Source organism: Cyanistes caeruleus, chromosome 9, assembly GCF_971803275.1.
Source record: "Cyanistes caeruleus chromosome 9, bCyaCae1.hap1.1, whole genome shotgun sequence".
In the NCBI taxonomy this organism is placed as follows: domain Eukaryota; kingdom Metazoa; phylum Chordata; class Aves; order Passeriformes; family Paridae; genus Cyanistes; species Cyanistes caeruleus.
The window spans coordinates 1,300,747-1,321,836 of NC_141709.1; the positions used below are offsets into that span (position 1 = coordinate 1,300,747).

The 21,090-nt window shown below is 55.3% G+C and overlaps 1 protein-coding gene across 28 annotated transcripts in view; it reads left to right on the forward strand.

Annotated features, from left to right (window-relative positions):
• Positions 1-21,090, forward strand: part of PDE4DIP (phosphodiesterase 4D interacting protein) — a 36,614-nt gene that overhangs the window by 7,349 nt on the left and 8,175 nt on the right. For 7 of the 28 annotated variants that reach the window (XM_086842275.1, XM_086842276.1, XM_086842273.1 and 4 more), the window contains exons 1-17: positions 2,825-4,285; positions 7,609-7,722; positions 9,227-9,346; positions 9,585-9,677; positions 9,772-9,987; positions 10,495-10,653; positions 11,015-11,128; positions 11,337-11,474; positions 11,755-11,934; positions 12,159-12,353; positions 12,686-12,829; positions 13,781-13,859; positions 14,378-14,466; positions 14,639-14,755; positions 15,191-15,328; positions 15,630-15,745; positions 16,430-16,557. In XM_086842275.1, coding sequence (XP_086698401.1) covers positions 3,137-4,285; positions 7,609-7,722; positions 9,227-9,346; positions 9,585-9,677; positions 9,772-9,987; positions 10,495-10,653; positions 11,015-11,128; positions 11,337-11,474; positions 11,755-11,934; positions 12,159-12,353; positions 12,686-12,829; positions 13,781-13,859; positions 14,378-14,466; positions 14,639-14,755; positions 15,191-15,328; positions 15,630-15,745; positions 16,430-16,557 — 3,289 coding nt within the window. In that variant the 5' untranslated portion in view covers positions 2,825-3,136. Of the gene's footprint in view, positions 1-63; positions 141-798; positions 923-996; positions 1,152-1,426; positions 1,545-2,727; positions 4,286-7,608; positions 7,723-9,226; positions 9,347-9,584; positions 9,678-9,771; positions 9,988-10,494; positions 10,654-11,014; positions 11,129-11,336; positions 11,475-11,754; positions 11,935-12,158; positions 12,354-12,685; positions 12,830-13,780; positions 13,860-14,377; positions 14,467-14,638; positions 14,756-15,190; positions 15,329-15,629; positions 15,746-16,429; positions 16,934-21,090 lie in introns of those variants that run through there. The other 21 variants (XM_086842294.1, XM_086842298.1, XM_086842297.1 and 18 more) reach the window with 9 other exon arrangements.

Below are 21,090 nucleotides of genomic sequence, written 5' to 3' on the forward strand. Positions count from 1 at the left end.
AGTGGGGCTGGGGTGTCCAGGCAAGCCTGAGGGCATTCTACCCACCTCCTTCCTGCTCCACAGAACATTGAGCTGAAGGTGGAGGTGGAGAGCCTGAAGCGGGAGCTGCAGGAGAAACAACAAGCCCTGGACAACACATGGTGAGTGGGGCTGGCCGAGCCCCTCACCCTGGGGCAGACATGGTGCCCATGCCCCATCTGTGCTGGCTTTGTGGGCACGGGGGTGTCTGCCTGCACCCTGCAGGTGTAGGCGGTCCAGGGGCCTGCAGTGGAGCTGGAGGGGTTTGCAATGGGGCTGGGTACCCACAGGGCTCCTCTTACAGCCCTGGCGCCAGCCAAAAATAAAGGACAGCACCTGTTTGGTGGGGGAGGGCAGCGCCGTGCCCAGGGGCCATGGCATGGGCGTCTCACCGCGGGGCATTGATGGCAGGGGGGCCAGTGGCACAGCACGTGGCCAGGCCCTGGTTTTGGGAGTGTGTGGGGAGTGCTCTGGTAGGTCAGAGCCTAAACGTGGCCTGGTGCTGCCAGAGGAGCCGTGTCCCCAGGGCAGGACGTGGTGGGAGCCAGGCTGAGGGCACCTGGAATGGTACAGATCACCCAGCCCAGCTGGTTTGGGGTGGAGGCTGTCGCAAAGGCAGTGCTGCACACTGCCAAGCCATGCCATGCTGTGCCGTGCTATGGGAGATGCCATGCTGCAGCAGGCTGTGGCACACTGTGCTGTGCCAGGCCATGCCATGGGAGATGCCGTGGGAGATGCCATGCTGCAGCAGGCTGTGGCACACCGTGCTGTGCCCGGCAGGGTGGCTGCAGAGAACCAGACGAGCCGCAGCCAGGCCGCGCTCCGGCAGCAGTATGAGGAGCGGCAGCGGGAGTCGGAGCATGTCTATGAGCTCCTGGAGAACAAGATCCAGCTCCTACAGGAGGTGAGTCAAGGGATGGTGGGGGCTAGGGAGGAGCCAGGGGCTGCTGCCTGGGGGCTCACCCTGCTGCCATGCAGGAGGCCAGGCTGGCACGGAGTGAGGCCGAGCAGGCCACGGCGCTGGCCAGAGCCGAGGCAGAGAGATGCCGGGAGCTGACAGGGAAGCTGAAGGAAGCGACGAGGACAAAGCTGGAGGACAGGAGCGACAATGGCTGTGGCTCCATGGCCCAGAGGTAGGTGTCCAGGACATGTCTCTATGCTGCCATCCTGTGCTATGCCAGTTCTTAGGGACTGCCAAGGGGCTCCTTGTGATATGCATGACTGAGGGGCTGTACATATCTGGGGGGGTGCAGGGATCCCCCCAGTGGGCGAGAGCTGGGCTGTGGGGAAGGGGGAGCAGTCCTGAGGCTGCTCTGCTTTGCCCCAGAGATTGACCTCTGTCAGCTGTCCCCAGTGTCACCATCTCAGGGCCAACCCAGTGCCTGAGCATCCCTTTTGTCAATTTCAGCAGGATCGAAGAGCTGACCCAAGAGCTGGCTGCCAGCAACCAGCTGGTGGAATTGCTGTCAGCAGAGAAGTGTGACCTGCAGCAGTGCCTGGAGGGGTCTCCGGTCATGGAGGGGCAGGTAAGTGGGAAAAGGTTGGGAGACCCCAGGGAGGAGCACGTCCATCTGGGGCTTGGCTGGTTGTTGTCATCCCTGTCCCCTTCTGGGGCTGTGGCCAGGGCTATGCCATGTTCAGCCTGGCAGGGTCAGGTGATTTCCAGGAGGAGCAGGGAGGCTCAGAGGACGCGGTGTGAACTGCCAAGGGACAGGCCACCAGCCTGTGCCGTCCTTCTGTGGGTGTTGGTGTCGCTTGCTCCTGTCTGCCTGTTAGATCCCAAGTCTTAAAATACTCCTGGCAGCTTGGCATGGTGCCAGGCAGGATTTCGGGGCTGTGAGAGATCAGAGCGGCATGTTCCTGGCAGCTGCACAGCTCTGGCCATGCTGCTTGTTGGTGGCTCGGCGCTGTCCCCAGCAGCCAGGGGCCATCGATGCGTGAGCTGCCTGTGCAGTGGTCCTGCAGAGACCCTGCTGTGTGCCCACCGGCTGGCGTGGGCTGCTGTGCAGGTGTTGGTGGCACTGTGCTGCAGGGATATGCCCAGTCACACGTGGGCTGCTGTGCAGCTGCTGGTGGCACTGTGCTGCAGGGACATGTCCAGTCACACATGGGCTGCTGCGCAGGTGCTGGTGGCACTGTGCTGCGGGGACATGTCCAGTCACACATGGGCTGCTGCGCAGGTGCTGGTGGCACTGTGCTGCGGGGACGTGCCCAGTCACACTGCCCGCTGGGGCTGGCCGCTTGGGCAGGCTGGCACTGCGACCTGGCACTGGGATGGAGATATGGCCCTGGGGTGAGGATCCGGCACTGGAACAAGGATCCGGCACTGGGATAGGTGCTGGCATTGGGACAGAGACGTGGCACAGACACCGGGGTGGGGACCTGGCACTGGGACAGGGACGTGGCACAGGCACTGGAGTAGGGACCTGGCACTGGGACAGGCACTTGCATTGGAGCCAAACACTGGTGTGTGTGTGTGTTTGTGTGTGTGGCTCTGGCACTGAGACCGGACCCCTGCGCTGTCGCGTCGCGACCCATCGCTGTCGTTGTCTCTGTCGCGACCCCAGGCGCTGCCCGTGTACCCGGGCGTGGCGCGGGCCGCCACTGCGCATGCGTAACGCGGGCGTAGCAACTACAAGTCCCGGCAGTCATTGCGGGTGCTGCGCATGCGCGGGAGGCTGGCTCGGCCGCCATCTTGAAATCTGAGCCAGAAGCCGGGCGCTGCCGTGGCAGGAGCATCATCGGCTCGGGGCGGCGGGGCCGGGGCGGGACGGGCAGGGGCGGCCCGCGGTGAGGGGCAGCCCCGGGGTCGGGGGCCGTGAGGAGAGAGGGGGCAGCACTGGGGGGTCGAGCTGTGAGGAGAGGGAGCAGCATCGGAGGGGCGGGGGGGCCAGGCTGGACAAGGGGGCGGCCCAGGTGCGGCTGTGAAGATGTGAAGGAGGTGGTGTAGGGTGGGATGTTTCTGTAGCATCAGGAGTCCCGGCGTGTCACCACCCTAAAAAAGAGGGGATCGGTGCGGGGAGACGTGCCGGAGGGCTCGGGGATTGAGGGAGATGTGGTGACCTCAGGAAGGTCTCCTAAAAGCCTGCAGGAGTAGGTTTGTGCAGCGGGAGGGAGGATGAAGGAAAACTGCCGGATTTGCGGCCGGGAGCTGTGCGGCAACCAGCGGCGATGGATCTTTCACACGGCGGCCAAGCTGAACCTCCAGGTGCTGCTCTCCCACGTCCTGGGCAGGGAGCTGTGCCGGGACGGCAGGTCCGAGTTCGCTTGCAGCAAGTGTGCCTTCATGCTGGACCGCATCTACAGGTTCGACACCGTCATCGCCCGCATCGAAGCCCTCTCCATCGAGCGCCTGCAGAAGCTGCTGCTGGAGAAGGACCGTCTCAAGTTCTGCATCGCAAGCATGTACCGCAGGAACAACGATGACTCCAGCACAGAGGACAGGGCTGGGGAGGGGACCGTGGACCTTTCCAACCTGCCTGATGCGCGGTACGCTGCCCTCCTCCAGGAGGACTTCGCTTACTCGGGGTTTGAATATTGGATGGATCAAGAAGAGCACGGCCTGGAGCCGCACAGCTGCCACGGCTCCGAGGGAGCAGGGAGCCGCCCGCGGCGCTGCCGGGGCTGCGCTGCCCTGCGCGTGGCCGACGCCGACTACGAGGCCATCTGCAAGGTGCCCCGAAAGGTGGCCAGGAGCATCTCCTGCGGGCTGTCCAGCCGCTGGTCGGCCAGCATGGGCAACGAGGAGTCGTCTGTGTGTGATGTGGCCGAGTCCACCAGCTCCAGGGTGGCTGTGGATGGGGACAGCATGGAGGAAGGCACCCCTGCATCCTCTGTCGAGTCTCTGGACACCACCGTGGAGGCCAGCCCCCCGCAGCAGAAGGATGAAGATGCTGATAAGGGGGTGAAAGGGAATGGGAAATGTGACGATTTCTCAGATGATCGTATGACCCCAAGCTCTTCGCTGAGCGGGAACAGGCTGGAGCTGGCCCTCAATTTGATCAAGACTTTGGACTACAAACCCTTGCAGAGCCCCCGGGGCAGCCGACTGCCTATTCCTGTGAAGTCCAGCTTGCCCCCTCCCAAGCTCAGCCGTGACTTGGGGGATGGCAGTGCTTCTGCTGGCTTAGCATGTGCTAGTTCTGCCTTCCTGAACACAGAGAGAAAATCGTTTTCCAGGGCTCCTTTGGGCCTTCCCCTGGAAATTTCTGAACTGCAGGAGCTGTGGGATGACCTCTGTGAGGATTATATGCCGCTGCGGGTACAGGTAGAGGTCACGGTGCCGCCCTTCCATTGAGCATTGTCCTCGTGGTCCAGTGCTGAGCCCACTGGGGATTCTTCTGTGCTGAGATAATGCAGACAGCCACGTGTGGCTGAATGGGGGCTAAGAATAGGCAACCCGCTCCTTTTTAGGTGTGCTGGCTCTCTCCTCAGGCATTCTCTTGTCTCCTGTTTCCTCCCGGTGTTCTGGGAAGTGAACCCTCTCCCCCTCCCTGACAATGCAGCCTGCTAGGTGGGTCTAAGCTCTTTGTCATTTTCCTGCTGAGAAAACACCATTTTCACTATGTCTTGAAGCTTGAAGTCTCTGTGGCTTTTACCCACAGCCAAAGGGAATATCTTAAGCTTCTGGGCATGTGTTTTCCAGCAGATGTGTTTTCTTTGTGCCTGCGTAATGGTTGGGGTGTGAGGAACGCCTGCCTCTCTGCCCAACGTGCAGAGCCGCCCAGGCATCTGTGGCGTGTGCCCTGAGGAAAAGGTGTTTTCCTTGCAGGTGGATTTGTGCCAGAGGATGACTTTAGGGTTGGTATTCAAGATAATAGGTTTATTTTCTGATCCTTTGAAAAGATCTATCAATTAGCGGCAGGTGTTGCTGAGAGGGCTTGAAAGCTCCTGCTTTTGGGATGCTGGTACCTGTCTTGATAGCAGTCCTAGCTCCAGGTTGCCTCTGTCTGTCTGTCTTTAATGAAATGTTCTTTAGTCTTCAGTCAAAAAGCTGAACTTGTAACTTCTTTACCCCTTTCCGTAATGAATAGAAGGCCTCAGTCAGCTTCAATTCAGGAAGATCCATGTCAGCCTAATTGCATTCCCATTAGCAGCCTTAGTGCTGCCTAATGCTGTAGGTAGCCTGGGGGATTAGGAAAATGCTGGTTTATTACTATGGCAACTGGCAGCGCTGAGTTGCTCTTCCTCTTTAGCCGGCTACTTGCTGCCCCATCTGCTCGGGCGTTTCCCGGAGCTGGGTGCTTTTTTTTCCATGAAAGCCTGCTCGAGGAACGAACGTAGAAAAACTTGTTTTCATCTGGAGCACAAAGGCAGCCGGCGGCTGAGGATGTGAACCAGGGCATCGTGTCATTTGCTGATGGTTTCCACTGCTGGGGGGGTGTGTGAGGGATAAAAATGGGCTTTCTCTGAACAGCGTGCCCTGTTTCCAGGTTGGCTTTGTGTCACACGTGGCCATCCTCATCTAGGAACTGTGTTTTGAGGAGTTTCTCCAGCCTCTGCCATCCGACCTGGCCCTGCCAGGAATTGATCCTGCGGGATTTTTTTACTGCCTGTTCCTTGTCGTGGCAGCAGCAGCTCTTGAGCACAGGGTCTGGCTGAAGGGGGAAGGGCTTAATCCTTCAGATGGCTTTAAGAGCAAAAATGGGGAGGCAGATGCAGCTAGTAGGATGAATAGTTGTTGCACAAATGATTTTTCTTTTGGTTTATAAAAGCAACACCTTTCCTGTAAGTCAGGTGCTGCTGCTGTCCAGCGATTCCTGAGCATAAATATGAAAGAAATATCTAGAACATATATAGGACTACAGTGCTCTTACTGCTTTTGCAGTTCTTTAAATTTATGGAGCATTCTGTTCCTTAAATGTATGGAGCATCCTTGTAGGGATCATCTTCTCAGGGGTTTTCTAGAACCAACAATTCCCTCTCCCACCACAGCCCCAGGGAAGTGGCACCAGCAGAGCCTTTGTGAGGTGCCCTCCTGACAGCCAGGCTCTTCCCCACTGTGCTGGGCAGCCTGAGCTTGGCAGGCTCAGAGAATGCCCTGATTATTATCTTTTAAAGAAGGTTCTCTTGGGGTCAGCGTGTGCTGGCACTGCTGGGGCTGTGCTGAGGAGAGGTTGGCAGTAAAATGCTGATGTTGGAGAAGTTGACATGGCTGCAGGGAGGCACGAGGGAGGCAGCTTGGACTTTGGAACTTTGGACTCTGGAGCTGGCTCTGCCTTTCTCCTCCCTGCTTTTAGATATTACCAGGTTTCCTACATTTTTTAAATTTTTTTTTTATGTGAAAATTGAGGAAATCTGTTTTCTTTTTTTCCCCCCCTCTTGTTTTAATCAACCTTATTTCAAAATAGCTGCTGTGGCACATTCCAGCAGCTCTCCCTGTCTCATCCAAAGCCTTCTGGCAGAGAAAATTTGTAATCACCACGACTGTGAGTTTTCACTGAAATCCTAACAAAACATCAGGGTAAAGGGAGGTGTTACTTCTGTCTGTGAAAGGCACTGCACAGATCTGAGGGAGCTCCCCTGTGCTGCTTGGCTTCTTACAGACAGTGTTTCTGTGCCTGCTGAGGATGAGGATTCAGCCTGCCAGGGCTGATTGGAACTGACTGTTCTGGCTGTGCTGCAGTGCCTGGAGCTGCTGCTGGTGTTGGTGTGTGTGCTCCAAAAAGCCCTGCCACGTTTCCATGGCCTCTGTGCTGCATCCCTGCAGCCCTTCCCAGGGTTCCCACCTGGAGCAGGCAGCAGTGCAGTCAGTCTTGTGTCACTGATGATACTCAGGAATACTGAAGGAGCACTGAGGGTGGCTGGGATGGAGTGCTGCCCTAAGGAGTTAACTCCCTGGGCGGGAGGCAGCAAAATTGTAAGGAGGGATGACAAGGGATTAGTGTTGTGCTCAGCCAGCCGGCTCTGGCAGGCCACGTGTCACAAAGTAGGCTGTTTACATTCCCAATAAATGGGTATGTGTCATGAAAATAATCTCAGCTGTGGCACTGAATTTGCTCCTATTTGAGGAGCTGCAAGGAATTGCACAGGGTGGATGCTGGAGCACGGGAAGTGGTGAAGGAGAGCCCAGAAAATCAAAAATGCAGGGGTTCAGGGCAGGGGATGACTGCTCAGTCGTGGCTGGAAGGATTGAAGGTTGCAGGCTTGATAAAGACCCAGAATCTCAGCAGAACACAGGAACCATTTCAGTGAGGTTTTGAAGCTTTCATAAAATGCCAGCAGGGCACAGGGGGAGGAGAGCAGGTTTCAGGGATACGGCTTGGGTGTGGGGAGAAGATCCACCATTACCCCACAGGCAGTGGTTAGAGCTAGACAAGCTGCTGGGCTCGTGGTGCAGCAGTGAGGAGAGACAGGGAGCCCAGTCAGAGCCTTGGGGCACTTGTGGCAGATGAGGCAGAGAGCTGCCAGGTGCCAGCCTGCACCCAGGCAGGAGACACGGGCAGAATGATCGATCAGAGCCAGTTAGAAAAGCACATGGGGCGTGTCTAAACCCGTGCTGCAGGGTCTGTGATGGCCCACAGCTGAAGAGAAGAAGCCAGTGCAAGAGTTGAGGCATCCTCTCATTTTTTACTGTTTTTCTCCTTTCAGAATTTGGAGGATGAACGTCAGCAGCCAGCTCCAGGTGCAGCAGGGGAGCACGTGTCCGATGTGCGTGCAGCAGAGCTGCAGGGCAAAATCCAGCACTTTGAAGCTGCCAACAAGGTATTTCTTCACGAAGGGCACATCCAGTGCTAGTGAGTCTGATGTGGTTAGTGTCAGAGGGTGTCTCCTGGCTGGGCTGCAGGCAGGTAGCTGCACTTCTCAGTGTGTGATTCTCAGTGCTGTTGTCTGCCAGCTTCAACTAAAAGCATTTACTGCTTTTTTTTTCTTTTTTTTTTCCTGCAGCTGGGCTGTATAAATTAATTTTCTGTATTTAATTTTGGAAGTCATTGTTTTGAAAGAACTTTCCATTTGCCTGGTGAGCCTTCCAGGAGCTGGTGAAGGAGAGATGCTGTTTCCCTGTCTCTTGTATTGCCTGGGCTGAGCCTGGTGTAGGACAGAGGGAGCCCTGGTTTCATTTCTGAATTTTATTTCAAGAAGCAAGGGAGATCAATGTAGGGGGTATCCTGGTTTTACTTCTGTTTAAACACTTGGGAAAGAAACATGTATCTGAGTTCTCTTGAGGCAGATCAACATAAACACATGTTGAGAAGGCTATATGTTCTTAATTATGCTCTTGAACTCTAAGGTAAATTATATCCTCTGGAAAAACAGGTTAAATGTGGGGAAAAAAATTGGGATGGAATATTTATTTAAATCTAGGGATGGCCATAAGGTCAGCTGCAGCTGCCTGGACTGCAAAGCTTGATGGAAATAGAGATCCCAGGCCCAGTAAATGCAGCTAGAAGTGTTTAAACAGGTTAGGGGGAGTGTCTCAGAGATAACAGGACAGGTGTGTAAACTAATGAACAACAGAAGGAAATTATGTGGCAGCACCAGCTCCCTCAGAAGTTGAGTCTTGGGAAGAGGTGTATCATCCAGCCTTGAGAATGCCAACAGGCAGCATGTTTATAAACACTAATAAGCACTTGTTTAACTGCACAACATGTTCTGTGTCATGAGCTTTATGGTGAAAGCAGCAAACTGTCCTGAAACTGTTGGAGTGGGTGGTGTTCTCTTTAGGGTGAGAGTGTCAGAGGTTTCTCAGGTTGTAAACCAGCCATGGAGACTGGTAAGAGGCTCCCCTTTGCTTTGCAGCTGTGCTGGCAGTGGCCAGGCTCTTTTGTGCTGAAACCAGAACTTAGTGCTAAATAATCCACTGGTTTGATCAGTGAATGTGTAGCTTCTTCATGCTGATATTTTCCTTCCAGATTTTTGGGAGGATTTTGGGCTGAAGCAGCCCCTTTCCTTTTGTGGAAACAGAGACAAATGATAGAAACTGGGAGGGAGTATGTGGGAGGCAGTATGATCTGTGAACTCAAGCCTGAAACCTCTGCCCTGCAGCTGAGGGAGCAGAAGCACTGCAATAAGTCCCGTGAAGGACCTTTGTGTTTACTCACCGGTCTCCACCCAGCTCCACACGTATTTACAGACTCTAGAGGGAGCCACGTTGATCTCGATGTGGTCAACACCAGGGCTGGATGGAGTAAGGAGTGGAGGGAGTCTTAAGGATGTTTACACAGAGCATTAAGCGGATTAAATAAACCCAACCTATTTCTGTCCTCAGTTGTTACAGGAAAAGCTGAATGACTTGAATTTCGAATTAAAATCTGTTCAAGAAACATCACAAAGGCAAGATCGTACAATCCAGAGTCTGAACGAGGCCCTGAAGAGCAAAGAGAGTAAGGTGAGAGCTTAGGGTGGGCAGGGTGGTGCTCAGCAAAACAGGGAGCTGTGCTTGCCCTGTGGGCAGTGGCTGAAAAGGAATGCTTGAGCCACTGCTTGGCATCCTGCATCTCAGTAAATTATTTCTTGCAAAGTCTCTTTCACGTGGTGCTGAGGTGTTGTAATCCAGGCTGGAGGCTTGGGATGGGAGAGTTTGTGCTTGGTTTGCCACTGACTGGGCTCCTTGTGCTTGGACTCAGACAGAGGAGCTGTACCACATCATCGAAGGGCAGAACGAGACCATGGCCAAGCTGCGGGACATGTTACACAGAAACCATCTGGGACAGCTGCAGGTATGTCCTGGAAAGCCTCAAATACATCAGGTGTCATTCTGCATGTGTCCTGGAAGAAAATCTGTGAGTTTCTCTGAACCCTGCTTTTTGGTAGGTGTCAGAGAGCCCACTGTCACCCCAGGAGCAGCAGATGTCACCGCTCGATCTTCAGAACGCACTTTTCTGCACCAAACTGGAGGTGCAGAAGCTGAGGAGAGCTCAGCGCCAGAAGGAGCATCAGCTGGCTGAAGCCAAGAGAGCAACTCAGCTCCTGGAGACCACAGTCCACGAGGAAGAGCAGCAGAAAGAGGCAACCTGGAAACACAATCAGGTATGGCAGGCACTTAGCCTGGAAGTTTCTGGGTTTACACAGCTAAGAAGCACTGGTGTGGTCAGTACTCTGCTCTTGTTCATCATTTCTGCTGACAGCAGACTGGGCACACTTTCCTAACCCCTCATCACACGTGGTCTCCAGCCTCCTCAGTGTCATAGCTGAGGATTAACAATCAGCAAAGACCCTTGATTAGTGGGTATGTTGTCACTTGTACATCACTGACTGGTGCAAGTGTCCCATCTCTTTTTGTGATGTTCATGTCCCTGCTGCACAGCTTAGCTGTGATTGACTAAAGCTCTGCCTGTGGCCAGAGCAAATGGTTTAGATGGATGGATACCCTGGGCAATGAAATAGATTCAAACACTGTTCCAGTGTGTTTTGAGATGTGGAAGTTGTAGCATTGCAGAGCTTTTTTAGCTGTTCCCACAGCCCTTCCTCAGACTGGCCCACTGTTCATGGCTGTGTTGAGGGCTGGATTCCAAGGGATGTGCTTTTTCCTTGCAGGAGCTGCGTGCTGTGGTACAACAGCTGCAGGCAGAGCTGCAGGACAAGGCTCAGCAGCTCCAGACTTTGGAGTGGGAGAGAAGCCGTGAGCTGCAGGCCCAGGAGCAGAGAGTTCAGCGTTTGACTCAGCAGCTGGCTCGCAAGGAGCAGCTTCTGCAGGTGAGATGCAGGAAGATCTTGAGTTGAGCATAATTAAATGGAGTCCCTGATCCTCCTTCTTTGATATTTGGTCATGCAAAAGTCTGTCTGTGGCTTTCATGCATGCCCTTTGAAGGGAGGAGAGGCTTCTGGGCCCCCAAGGTGAGGGATAAGGCACAGGTATTCACATAGCTCACAGCAATGCCTGGTGAGCCCTGGCAGGTGTTAGACAGCCAGCCCCACGTGCTGGCACTACCAGCCTTAATGTGAAGGCTAGAGCAAGCACTGGGTGGAGGGCCCTGATTGCCCTGTGCTGCTCTTGGGGGTGGGGGAGGTTTTTGTACTGTCAGTTGTGCTAGAGGGGTGTGTGTGTGATCTCCAGGAGTCCAGGGAGCTTCTGCAATGCCAGCAAAGCTTGGAGAAGAGCCCTGCAGCCATGAATGCCATGTTGGAGAAGCTGCAGCAGCGTGTCAGCGACAGGGATGCTGCTCTGGAGGTGAGCACATGTTGTAGGCAAGGTCCAGTTGTCCCTGAGGCTCAGCCTTTGGGTTATCCCCAGCCCCAGGCTGACCCCTGGGGTACCACATGCATGCTCATCCTTTGGGAGGAGCCCCTCTGGCAGGGGGAGCTGGAGTCCAGCACGCAGGGAGTGTTGGCTGCAGAGCCCCATCAGGCCGTGCTGAGCGATCCCCCCTGTCCCACAGCGAGCAGTAGATGAGAAGTTTTGTGCCCTGGAGAAGAAGGAGCAAGAGCTGCAGCGGCTCCGGCTGTCCGTGCGGGAGCGCGGCAGCGACCTGGAGAGGCTGCGCACCGTCCTCTCCAGCAACGAGGCCACCATCCACGTGAGTGCTGGCCCAGCCTGCCCTGTGGGGACGTGGGGCTAGACACACCTTCCTCTGAAAGCTCTGGGGAGAGTTTCTGCTGGTGTTTGGCTTCCTCTGGCCTCGTGTGTGGGGCGGGTTCCTGGGTCACTCTTGTTTCTGGGCCGGGCATAGAGGACACCTGGAGCAGATGGGTGAATCTGTGTGACTCTGCTAGAAGTAGAGACTGGTATTTCCAGTTTTGCTTAATTCAGAATTAAGTTTCTGTCCCTGCTTGAGCTGCTTGTGTTGTGGTACTCAGAGCCTGGAGAGCCTCCTGAAAGCCAAAACCCTGGAACTGGAGCAGGTCTCAGCAACCTGCCAAAACCTCCGCTGGCTCAAAGAGGAGATTGAGGCCAAATCTGGCAGCAGGCAGAAGGAGCAGGAGGGGATCATCCAACAGCTGCAGACCTGCCTGCATGACAGGAACAAGGAAGTGGAGGTAAGGCCTTAGCTTGGCTTCCTGAGCCTTCAGCCAGTTTGTCCATAGAGAGTGGTCCCAAAGCAGAGGCTGCTGCCTGTCTCACCTGAAGCTGTGCTCAGCGTTTGGAGGGTGGCTGCTTTTGGCATTGAACATACCTGTGCCTGCTGACACTGCTCCCTCAGCTACACCCAGGCTGCAGAGTCCTTGAACAACTTCCAGTCTCTCTCCTTCCCCTTGCTCAGGAGCTTACAGCAACTCTGCTGTGCAAGCTGGGCCCCGGGCAGAGTGAGGTAGCAGAGGAGCTGTGCCTGCGTCTCCAGCACAAGGAGAAGATGCTGCAGGATCTCCTCAATGACCGGAACCGCCAAACCATGGAGCACGATGCTGAAATTCGGGAGCTGCTGCAGGCTCTGAGCACCAAGGAGCAGCAGAGCAGAGTGAGTTTTGTGCAGTGCCACAGTGGGAGGCTGAGGTGGGTGACCCTGACTTTTGTTAAGCAAAAAGCAGCCCCTGGGTGGTGGGCTGAGAGGACCAGAGGAGTTTGTTCCACATGTTCCTCTGTACAGGAGAGGCTGGTGAGCAGAGATGGGAGGGCTGCACTGGGGTGGGTGTGAGTGGCCAGGAACAGTAACTGCCAGGCTGCTTTGCAGAGCTCTTGGAGTCTCCACCAACAGATAAATACTGAGATGGTTTCCCTTAGTCTCTAAGGAAGAAAAGGGAGCAGGATCCCCTGATCATGGCCCTATCCCTAATTTTCCCCCTCAATCAGGTGGCTGCAGAGAAGATGGCACAGGCTTTGGCTGAAAGGAGCTGTGAGCTACAGCTGCTGCGCCAGCACGTGTTGGGGAAGGACCCTGTTGGGACCCAGTCAGCTGGTGCCAGGCCATTGAAGCAGGACAAACAACCCATACAAGTAAGAATCATGCACTGTGTGGCCTTGGGGCTGCAGAAAGAACTGATGGCCACAGAAGGAAGTAGGAGAGAAGAGCACCACAGAGAATGATAGAAATGAAAGTGGGATTACCAAAAAGACTTCCTATAGGAGGAGAAGAAACTGAAGAGCAGGAATGTTGCCTGAATGTTCTGATATTGATTTCATCAGCCTTTGTCACTCAGTGTCTCTTTTTGTTTTGATGGAGCAGTAATTGAATCCCTGGGGCACATGAGAGTATGAAAGACATCCACCCTTTGACCTTGCAGCATTGACCCACTCCTTCCTTGGGATGGGCTGCCTTGCTGTATTGTAATCCCCTCCCTGACATTGTCACATTCTGGAGGGGACAAGAGAGCTAAATTTAGGTCTCACTAATTCTTGGCAGAGCCTGCTGGCTGTTTGCTGTCTCTTCCACAACTGGAGTTGGTATTTTTAAAGCAGCTTTGCTAAAATCCCCTTTGAGGCTGAGCACAGCTCCAAGGCTGCATATGCCATGGCTCCTACTTGAGCAGCTGTTAATGGTTTATTGGTGAGCTGACATGTAAACAGGTTTCTGTTCCCAGCTTTAGACACTTCCAGGGATGTGTTTTCCTTCCTGCATGGTCTCTTTGGGCCACATCTGAGATAAAGATGAGTCTCAGTTGAAAGATGGTCTTGCTGCCAATTGAGTGAAACCTGTTTAATCTTTGCTGTGAAGACACTTGCTGCCAGCAGCTTCCCAGTGCCAATTAAAACAAGGCCAGTGCCCTCTTCCCCACACATACAACTTGTGGGTGCAATTCACTCATTCCTGCTGCCTGGCTATATCCCCTTCATTGTTTTTCCACATTTTAGAGGTGTCAACAGAACAGCTTTGCTGCAGTCCTGGAGTTCTGGGGAAGCTGTGTGTTCCCCATGAAAATGCAAACCTGCAGACTTTTATGTTTTCAGGAGATACTGCAAAGAGCTTGTGGAGCTACAGTCATTGCTGGATCCCCACAGGAGGACAGCAGCTGCAGGACAGAGGGAGGTGAGTGTGGGACAGCTTCTTTTCAGGTCCCCACATATGACCAGGGCTTTCTGCTATGGGAGAATCATTACATGAAACTGTGGAAGAGTAGAGAGCTTTGAACAAGAGAATTTTGAAATAAAGCTCTGCCTCTCTTCTGGGTGATGTCTGAGGATGGGAGTAAAGGAACTTACTGCTGCTGTTGGGTACGAGGTGAGGTGTTTCTACTCAAGATCTGATGCTGTCCACTGGAGAGTTCTTGACTTTGTTGGAGGCTGAGCTGAGACAAGTGTACCTGTTTTGGGTTTTGCCTTGGGACCAGGACACTTGATCTTTGCCAGGGGTAGGACAGCAGGCCTGTGATGTTGCTGCTGCTTTTGGCTGCTGTTGAAACAAGAAGGGAAGAAGAGCCTTTACTATCACACGGTGGGATAGGGAGCACAAGCAGCAGGGCCCTGTCATGCCAGAGAGGGACTGTGTGTGGTCTGGGCTCTGAGCTGGCACCTGGTGCTCCTGCAGTAACCAAGTTGTCTTTGCAGTTACAATGTCAGCAGCAGAACTGGAGAAGGATCTTGTCAATGCCAAAGAGGAGCTGGAGCTAATGGCAAGGAAGGAAAGGGAAAGCAGGGTGAGCTTGTGCTGGAGCCTGTACTGATCTCCTTTGCTTTTGGGAGGCCTTAGGTCTGTGCCTTACTGGAGGTTTTGGACCCTACTGTTGTGAGGGTACTCCCAGTGAGAGAAATGGGGCAGGGGGATGTTGGTTTTCAGAAGTCTCTGACGTGCCTCTCTTCCCTCTGCAGCGGGAACTCACTGCTCTCCAGTCTGTCGTGGCCACACAGGAGGAGGAGCTGCAGGTGCAGGCCTCGGATATCGAGTCCTTGACCAGAACCATCCAGATGAAAGAGGACCTCATCAAGGTGAGATGCTGTGCTAGGCTGGGTGAGGGTGGGTTCCACCTGGGGAGGCTGCAGAGGAGTCTCTTTGTCCCCCACATCCTCAGAGCCGTGTGGCTGGCTGGCTGTGGTTGCTGTTGCCTACAGCTCTCTGAGTTCCTTTGGCAAACCCCCAGACTCTTCTTACTTGGAGTTCTGCTCTTTCTGTACCAAACACTCTCCTTCAAGTCCTTTAATCAGAATGCACCCTTCTTGTGTCCCTCCTTGGTTCTTACTGAGCACTGTGGTCTGTGCCTAATCCATGCTTGGTGCTTTGGCATTTTTTTCTTGGAAGACCTGGATCTTTCCAAACACTGGAAACTTCTGACAGTTGCATTCCGGGGAGGTTTGTGAAGGTCCAGCTGTCTTTGTTACTGATCCCTTCCTCACTGAGCTCTCCTGCTGTTTGCTGGGTTTCAGGATCTGCAGATGCAGCTGGTGGATCCTGAAGAAATTCCAGCCATGGAAAGGCTGACACAAGAGGTGCTGATGCTTCGGGAGAAAGTGGCCGTAGCAGAGTCCCAGGGAGAGGAGGCTACTGGAAACAGAAGGCAGCAGGTAGTGTGCCAGTGAGGCAGACTTGGATGTGTTTGTCTTTCTGCTGGTGCTCAGGTGTGGGGCTTTGTTTTCAGCCTTTGGATACGCCAGGATGTGCTTGTTCTTGGAAGCTGGTTGTGGGAATACAGAGGAGAAGTTCTCTTTAGCACTTGCCCAAAGGGCAGAGTCTTTTGGGAGTCCAGGGATGACATTGGACACAAGGAAGAGAGGAAAGGGAACCCCCAGTTTTTCAGGGACAGCTAGATACCTCCTCTGATTTCTGTCTGTGTTTAAGAGCTGCACCTTGTGTCTTCTCTCCAAGCAGTTGTTACTGATGCTGGAAGGGCTGGTGGCTGAGAGGAATCGGTTAAATGAGGCTCTCCAGGCAGAGAGGCAGCTCTATGGCAGCCTGGTGAAGTTTCACACCCACCCAGACACGTAAGTGAGGCTGCCTGGGCTCTGTGCTGCCCTGCTCTGCTGCCAGGGCAGGCGTGGCTGGTCCATGGGGCAGTCCCTGAAGCAGGGATCATTCTGCAGGTCTGAGAGTTTTCAGTGGGGGAAGAGGAGATCTAGGCAAAGGATCAGCCAAATGCTGCTTTGAGAGTCCAAGTTTCAGGCTGCCTTTTTCCCTCAAAGAGGCTGCAGTGGCCAGCTTTAATGGCTCCCTAAACTCCCCCTATTTACCATGGGATTTCCATCTCTGGTCCTTAGCTTATCTTTTCCCAACTCAGTTTCCCACCCACTCTTGGCCATCTTTCAGAGGCTGCTGTCAAATTCTCAGCCAACTGTTGGGTTGATAAGGATCCCTCTAGGTGCTTATCCAGGCAGTTGCCTGTCCCCTGATTTAATCCCCTGCCCTTCACAGGGCTGCAGCCTCTGGGATATTTGAGCTACCTGATAGCAAGGGAGCACATAAGTGGAGTGCTTGGGAAAGCACTGCAGAACAGCTGTGACTCTGAGGCCCCTGCCATGGTCAGGGGCCTTTTTTGGGGGTGGCTGTGCTTGGAGGTGAGGCAGGAGGTGCCTGGGGAGCCCCCGGGGCTGTGCCCGGCTCGGTGTCCCCGAGGGCTGGAGCATGCAGCCTGTCTAACCCTGTTCCCTCCTGTGCCGCCTGTCGCTCAGCTCTGCGAGAGACCACGCCCTGCAGGTGGAGCTGGAAGGGGTCCACGAGCTGCGGGGACAGCTGGAAGAAGCTCTTGGAAGAAGCTTGGAGTGTTTGAGCAGGCTGGAGACGCAGGGCGCCATAGGAGGTGGGGAACAGGGGCGTGTGAGAGTCCTACCCCAGCATGCCTTCTGAGCACTGGCACTCGCCCGCCCGCCACGGAAACGGTTCACTAACCCGTCTCACTGACTCTGAGCTTTGGTACTGAGTGATGGTACGATAGAACCATGGTGCGGGGCTTTTTTTTTTATTACTATTATTATTATTTGTTTTATTTTTGAGCTGCTTTGGAAACGGCGATCAGTGCAATCCACCTGTGTCTCGTGTACGTTCCTGTCTGACCCACCCTGGTGGCCACTGATGTATTTGCACATTCAAATCATTCCATTTTAGTTATTCCCCTCTATCTCCCTTCTCTTCCCACCACCATGGGCCAAATAAAGATTCCCTATCTCTGAAGGAAACACCAGATGTTTTCTATCCTCTCCCAAGTGCATGAGTGTGAGTTTTTGTATTCCCTCACCATTTTTCTTACCCAGTGACATCCACCCCTTGGGTTGATGGTGGCTGGCCCAAAGGGAGACAGTGTACATGGAAAAGTCTGTTCCAGAGACAGAGAGTTCAGGACCTGGGGACACTTGCCTGGGCCTTTTACACAAGACTTGAGTGTAGAACCAGCAGTTCAGTTTATGCTTAAACCAAATCCTTCTCCAGTGTTGGTAATTTTACTGACTGGCTTTTTTTTTTTTTTTTTCCTAATTTTAAGTTGTTTCAGCCTAACTTGTGAGTGCCTTCAGAGGAGAGAGAGCTTCCTCCTCTTTTTGACAGATGGTTTGAAGGGTGTCCCTGTTCCCAGGGTCTGGGCTGGGTCTGCCCCCTCACTCATACATGCACATGTCCCTTACATGCTCATGTGCCCCTTGGGCCATGGGCAGGACCCATTTCTGAGGTGCTGGGCTCTGGCCCCCTCAGCACCACTGACTGCATCCCTTTTCCAGGCCCTCTTCCACCTCCTCTGGGAATGTGGGAGCTTGTGTGAAAGCTGAAAAACAGTAGCAACAACTTTCCACTGGCCAGGGCTTCCCATGCACAGCGGGCTGTGGATCTGCTGTCTAGTACTCAATCACCTCTGAGCATCTGTTTGTGCTTGCTGGGGCGGCTGAACGAGGGGCAGGCGGAGCAGAGGAGCTCCGTGGTGCTGGGCTGAGCACCTGGCCCTGTGCCTGCTCTGCTGCATGGCTCCTTGCAGCTGCTTCAGCTGGCACTGCCTGTCCCGTGCCTGCTGCTGCCCTGGGGGCTTCTCCCTGCTGCTGCCCTGGGGCTGGGAGGCAGCAGAAGCTCAGCACTGCCCCTCTGGATCGGCACACAGCAGTTCCCCCAGGCATTGGAGGGACACAGCTGGGAGCTGCTGGGCAGCTCTGGCTTTTGTTAGCTCTTCCTTTCTTGTGTTTCATCTCATTCCCCTTCTCTCACTTCTCTCTGTAGCATCATTCTTCTCCCCATCCTTTTGCTTCTCACTTGGTAGAAGCCTTTGTGGCCCTGTTCTTACCTTTCCATTTTCCCTCTGCCATCCTGGCACTGATGCCCAGCTGCTCCCTTGGGTACTCTGGAGCCCAGCAGCCAGCCCAGAGCCATTGGCATGGCCTGAGAGGAGCCTTGGCTGGTGCTCAGGCATCTCCCTCCTCCACCTGTGTCTGTTTTGCTGTAGATCTGTCCCTGCCTCTGTTAGCATCACTGCTCTGAAGTGTCCCTGAGGGGCAGTGTTACCCTGGGCTCGGGTGTCCCAGCTTTCCTGGCCTCTTCTTTAACACCTCCTCTTATCCCTGACAGCCTTGAGCATTCCCTGCCTGAGATCACCCTCTGTCAAACTCTGCAGTGCTTTGTGCTGTCTCTGTGTGTTGCCATTCCTCCCTCTCTGAACTTCCCCAAGGCTTCCTGTGCCTCGTTCCCAGCAGTGTGGAGGTTCCTGTGCAGCCGCTGTAGCTGGGTGTCCCGGGCTTGTGATCCCTGTCCAGTTTGCAAGCATGTAACTAACCCTGTGTGCCTTCAGGCTGGGCTGAAAGCCCCAGGAGCCTGGAAAAGCAGAGCTGTGGCTGCACCTCTTGCCTGCTGTGCTGGTGGCACACAGAGCTGAGCAGCCTGGTGTGCTCCTGCTGTGATGGGTTCAGGTGTGTGTGGAACACAGCCTGGGCACAGCTGCCCTGCGTGCACACATCTCTGCTCCTCAGCACCAGCTTCCTGTCTGCCCCTTGGTTTTAGCTGGTTTTGGGGTTGCTTTTCCTTGAGAATTGCACTCCCTTTTACTCCTCGGCCCTGGAGCCCTGGGAGGGAGCTGTGGGCAGTGGTGAGAAGTGGGGATGCTGTGCCCTGGCACAAGGCAACAACCACATGAGCTGGTTCTCATGTTCCCAGAGCAGCTGTGGGTCACTTTGCCGTGGTCCCTCAGCCGTGGTGACCCACCTTGAGAGCCTTGTGGCCCCCAGGTCTGCATCCCCTCACCCTTCAGTGCTGTCCCTGGCTGCTTCAGCACCAGCGGGCTCTGTCCCTGGGGGCTCACAGGGCTGTGCTTTGGCTGTGCCGAGAGCCACCTACAGGAGCCGCTTCTTCCTGCGCTGCTGCTGCCTCTTAGAGCTGTGGCTGAGCGTTTTGCTCCCAGACCGGCATTTCCCCGTGGTGGCTGTCCTTGTTCCCTGGGACAGGGATGGCTGTCCTTGTTCCCTGGGGCTGGGATGGCTGTCCTTGTTCCCCGGGACAGGGATGGCTGTCCTTGTTCCCTGGGGCTGGGATGGCTGTCCTTGTTCCCCGGGACAGGGATGGCTGTCCTTGTTCCCCAGGGCTGGGATGGCTGTCCTTGCTCCCTGGGGCTGGGATGGCTGTCCTTGTTCCCTGGGGCTGGGATGGCTGTCCTTGTTCCCCAGGGCTGGGATGGCTGTCCTTGTTCCCCAGGGCTGGGATGGCTGTCCTTGTTCCCCAGGGCTGGGATGGCTGTCCTTGCTCCCCAGGGCTGGGATGGCTGTCCTTGTTCCCTGGGGCTGGGATGGCTGTCCTTGCTCCCTGAGGCTGGGATGGCTGTCCTTGTTCCCTGGGGCTGGGATGGCTGTCCTTGTTCCTGGGGCTGGGATGGCTGTCCTTGTTCCCTGGGGCTGGGATGGCTGTCCTTGTTCCCCGGGACAGGGATGGCTGTCCTTGTTCCCTGGGGCTGGGATGGCTGTCCTTGTTCCCCGGGACAGGGATGGCTGTCCTTGTTCCCCAGGGCTGGGATGGCTGTCCTTGCTCCCTGGGGCTGGGATGGCTGTCCTTGTTCCCTGGGGCTGGGATGGCTGTCCTTGTTCCCCAGGGCTGGGATGGCTGTCCTTGTTCCCCAGGGCTGGGATGGCTGTCCTTGTTCCCCAGGGCTGGGATGGCTGTCCTTGCTCCCCAGGGCTGGGATGGCTGTCCTTGTTCCCTGGGGCTGGGATGGCTGTCCTTGCTCCCTGAGGCTGGGATGGCTGTCCTTGTTCCCTGGGGCTGGGATGGCTGTCCTTGTTCCCTGGGGCTGGGATGGCTGTCCTTGTTCCCCGGGACAGGGATGGCTGTCCTTGTTCCCTGGGATAGGGATGGCTGTCTTTGTTCCCTGGGGCTGGGATGGCTGTCCTTGTTCCCCAGGGCTGGGATGGCTGTCCTTGTTCCCTGGGACAGGGATGGCTGTCCTTGTTCCCTGGGGCTGGGATGGCTGTCCTTGTTCCCCAGGGCTGGGATGGCTGTCCTTGTTCCCTGGGATAGGGATGGCTGTCCTTGTTCCCTGGGACAGGGATGGCTGTCCTTGTTCCCTGGGACAGGGATGGCTGTCCTTGTTCCCTGGGACAGGGATGGCTGTCCTTGTTCCCTGGGACACAGCTCCTTCCGTGGGCCCACACCTGCATTGTGCAGGGTGGTGTGTCCCCAGGTTCAGCAGTGAGGTGCCCCACATTTTTGCAGCTTCCTGGCACACGTGGCTCTCCTGAGTGTGTCCCCTCTATGAGCACAGTGCCCTGTGCAAACGCCTGCCCTGCTGCAAGACACGTTCCTGCTGGTCCTCAGCTATTCTTCCTGAGAGCCAGATGCATCCCTGCTGGCTTCACCAGTGAAGCTTGGCATCTCTCTGTGCTCCCCTGCTCTGTGTTCTGCCTTGCCCTGCAGCTCCAGAGTTGATGGTGATGGATTTGTCTGCAGGCAAAGCACTTATCTCTCTTTTGGTGCACAGCCAGCTGTGGAGCCCGGCTTTTCACAGCCCTAGAGGACAGCTTGGGCCCTGCCTAAATGTCTCTCCCCCTGGGAAGAAGAGGGATTGGGGATACACCCATCTCCCAAGGGGTTCGAGTCCTCACGAAGGGTTTGGCACCAAGGGGACCAAGGGGACAGGAGCAGAGCTGTGTGCAAGCAGAAAAGCACGACCCCGGCGCCGCCCAAGCTGCAGTAGGGACACAAGTGTCCCTTCAGCTCCGCAAAGCCAGCACGGGGCTTGCAAGGAGCCCCAGGCCTGCCTGGCAGCACGGCTCGGGCACTGTGGGCAGGGTGGCTGCTCCTGCCTGGGCAGGCAGCAGTGGGGTGCTCACCGCAATCCTCCCAGCGGGCTGGGGAGGTGCAGCGAGGCTCCCTGCCC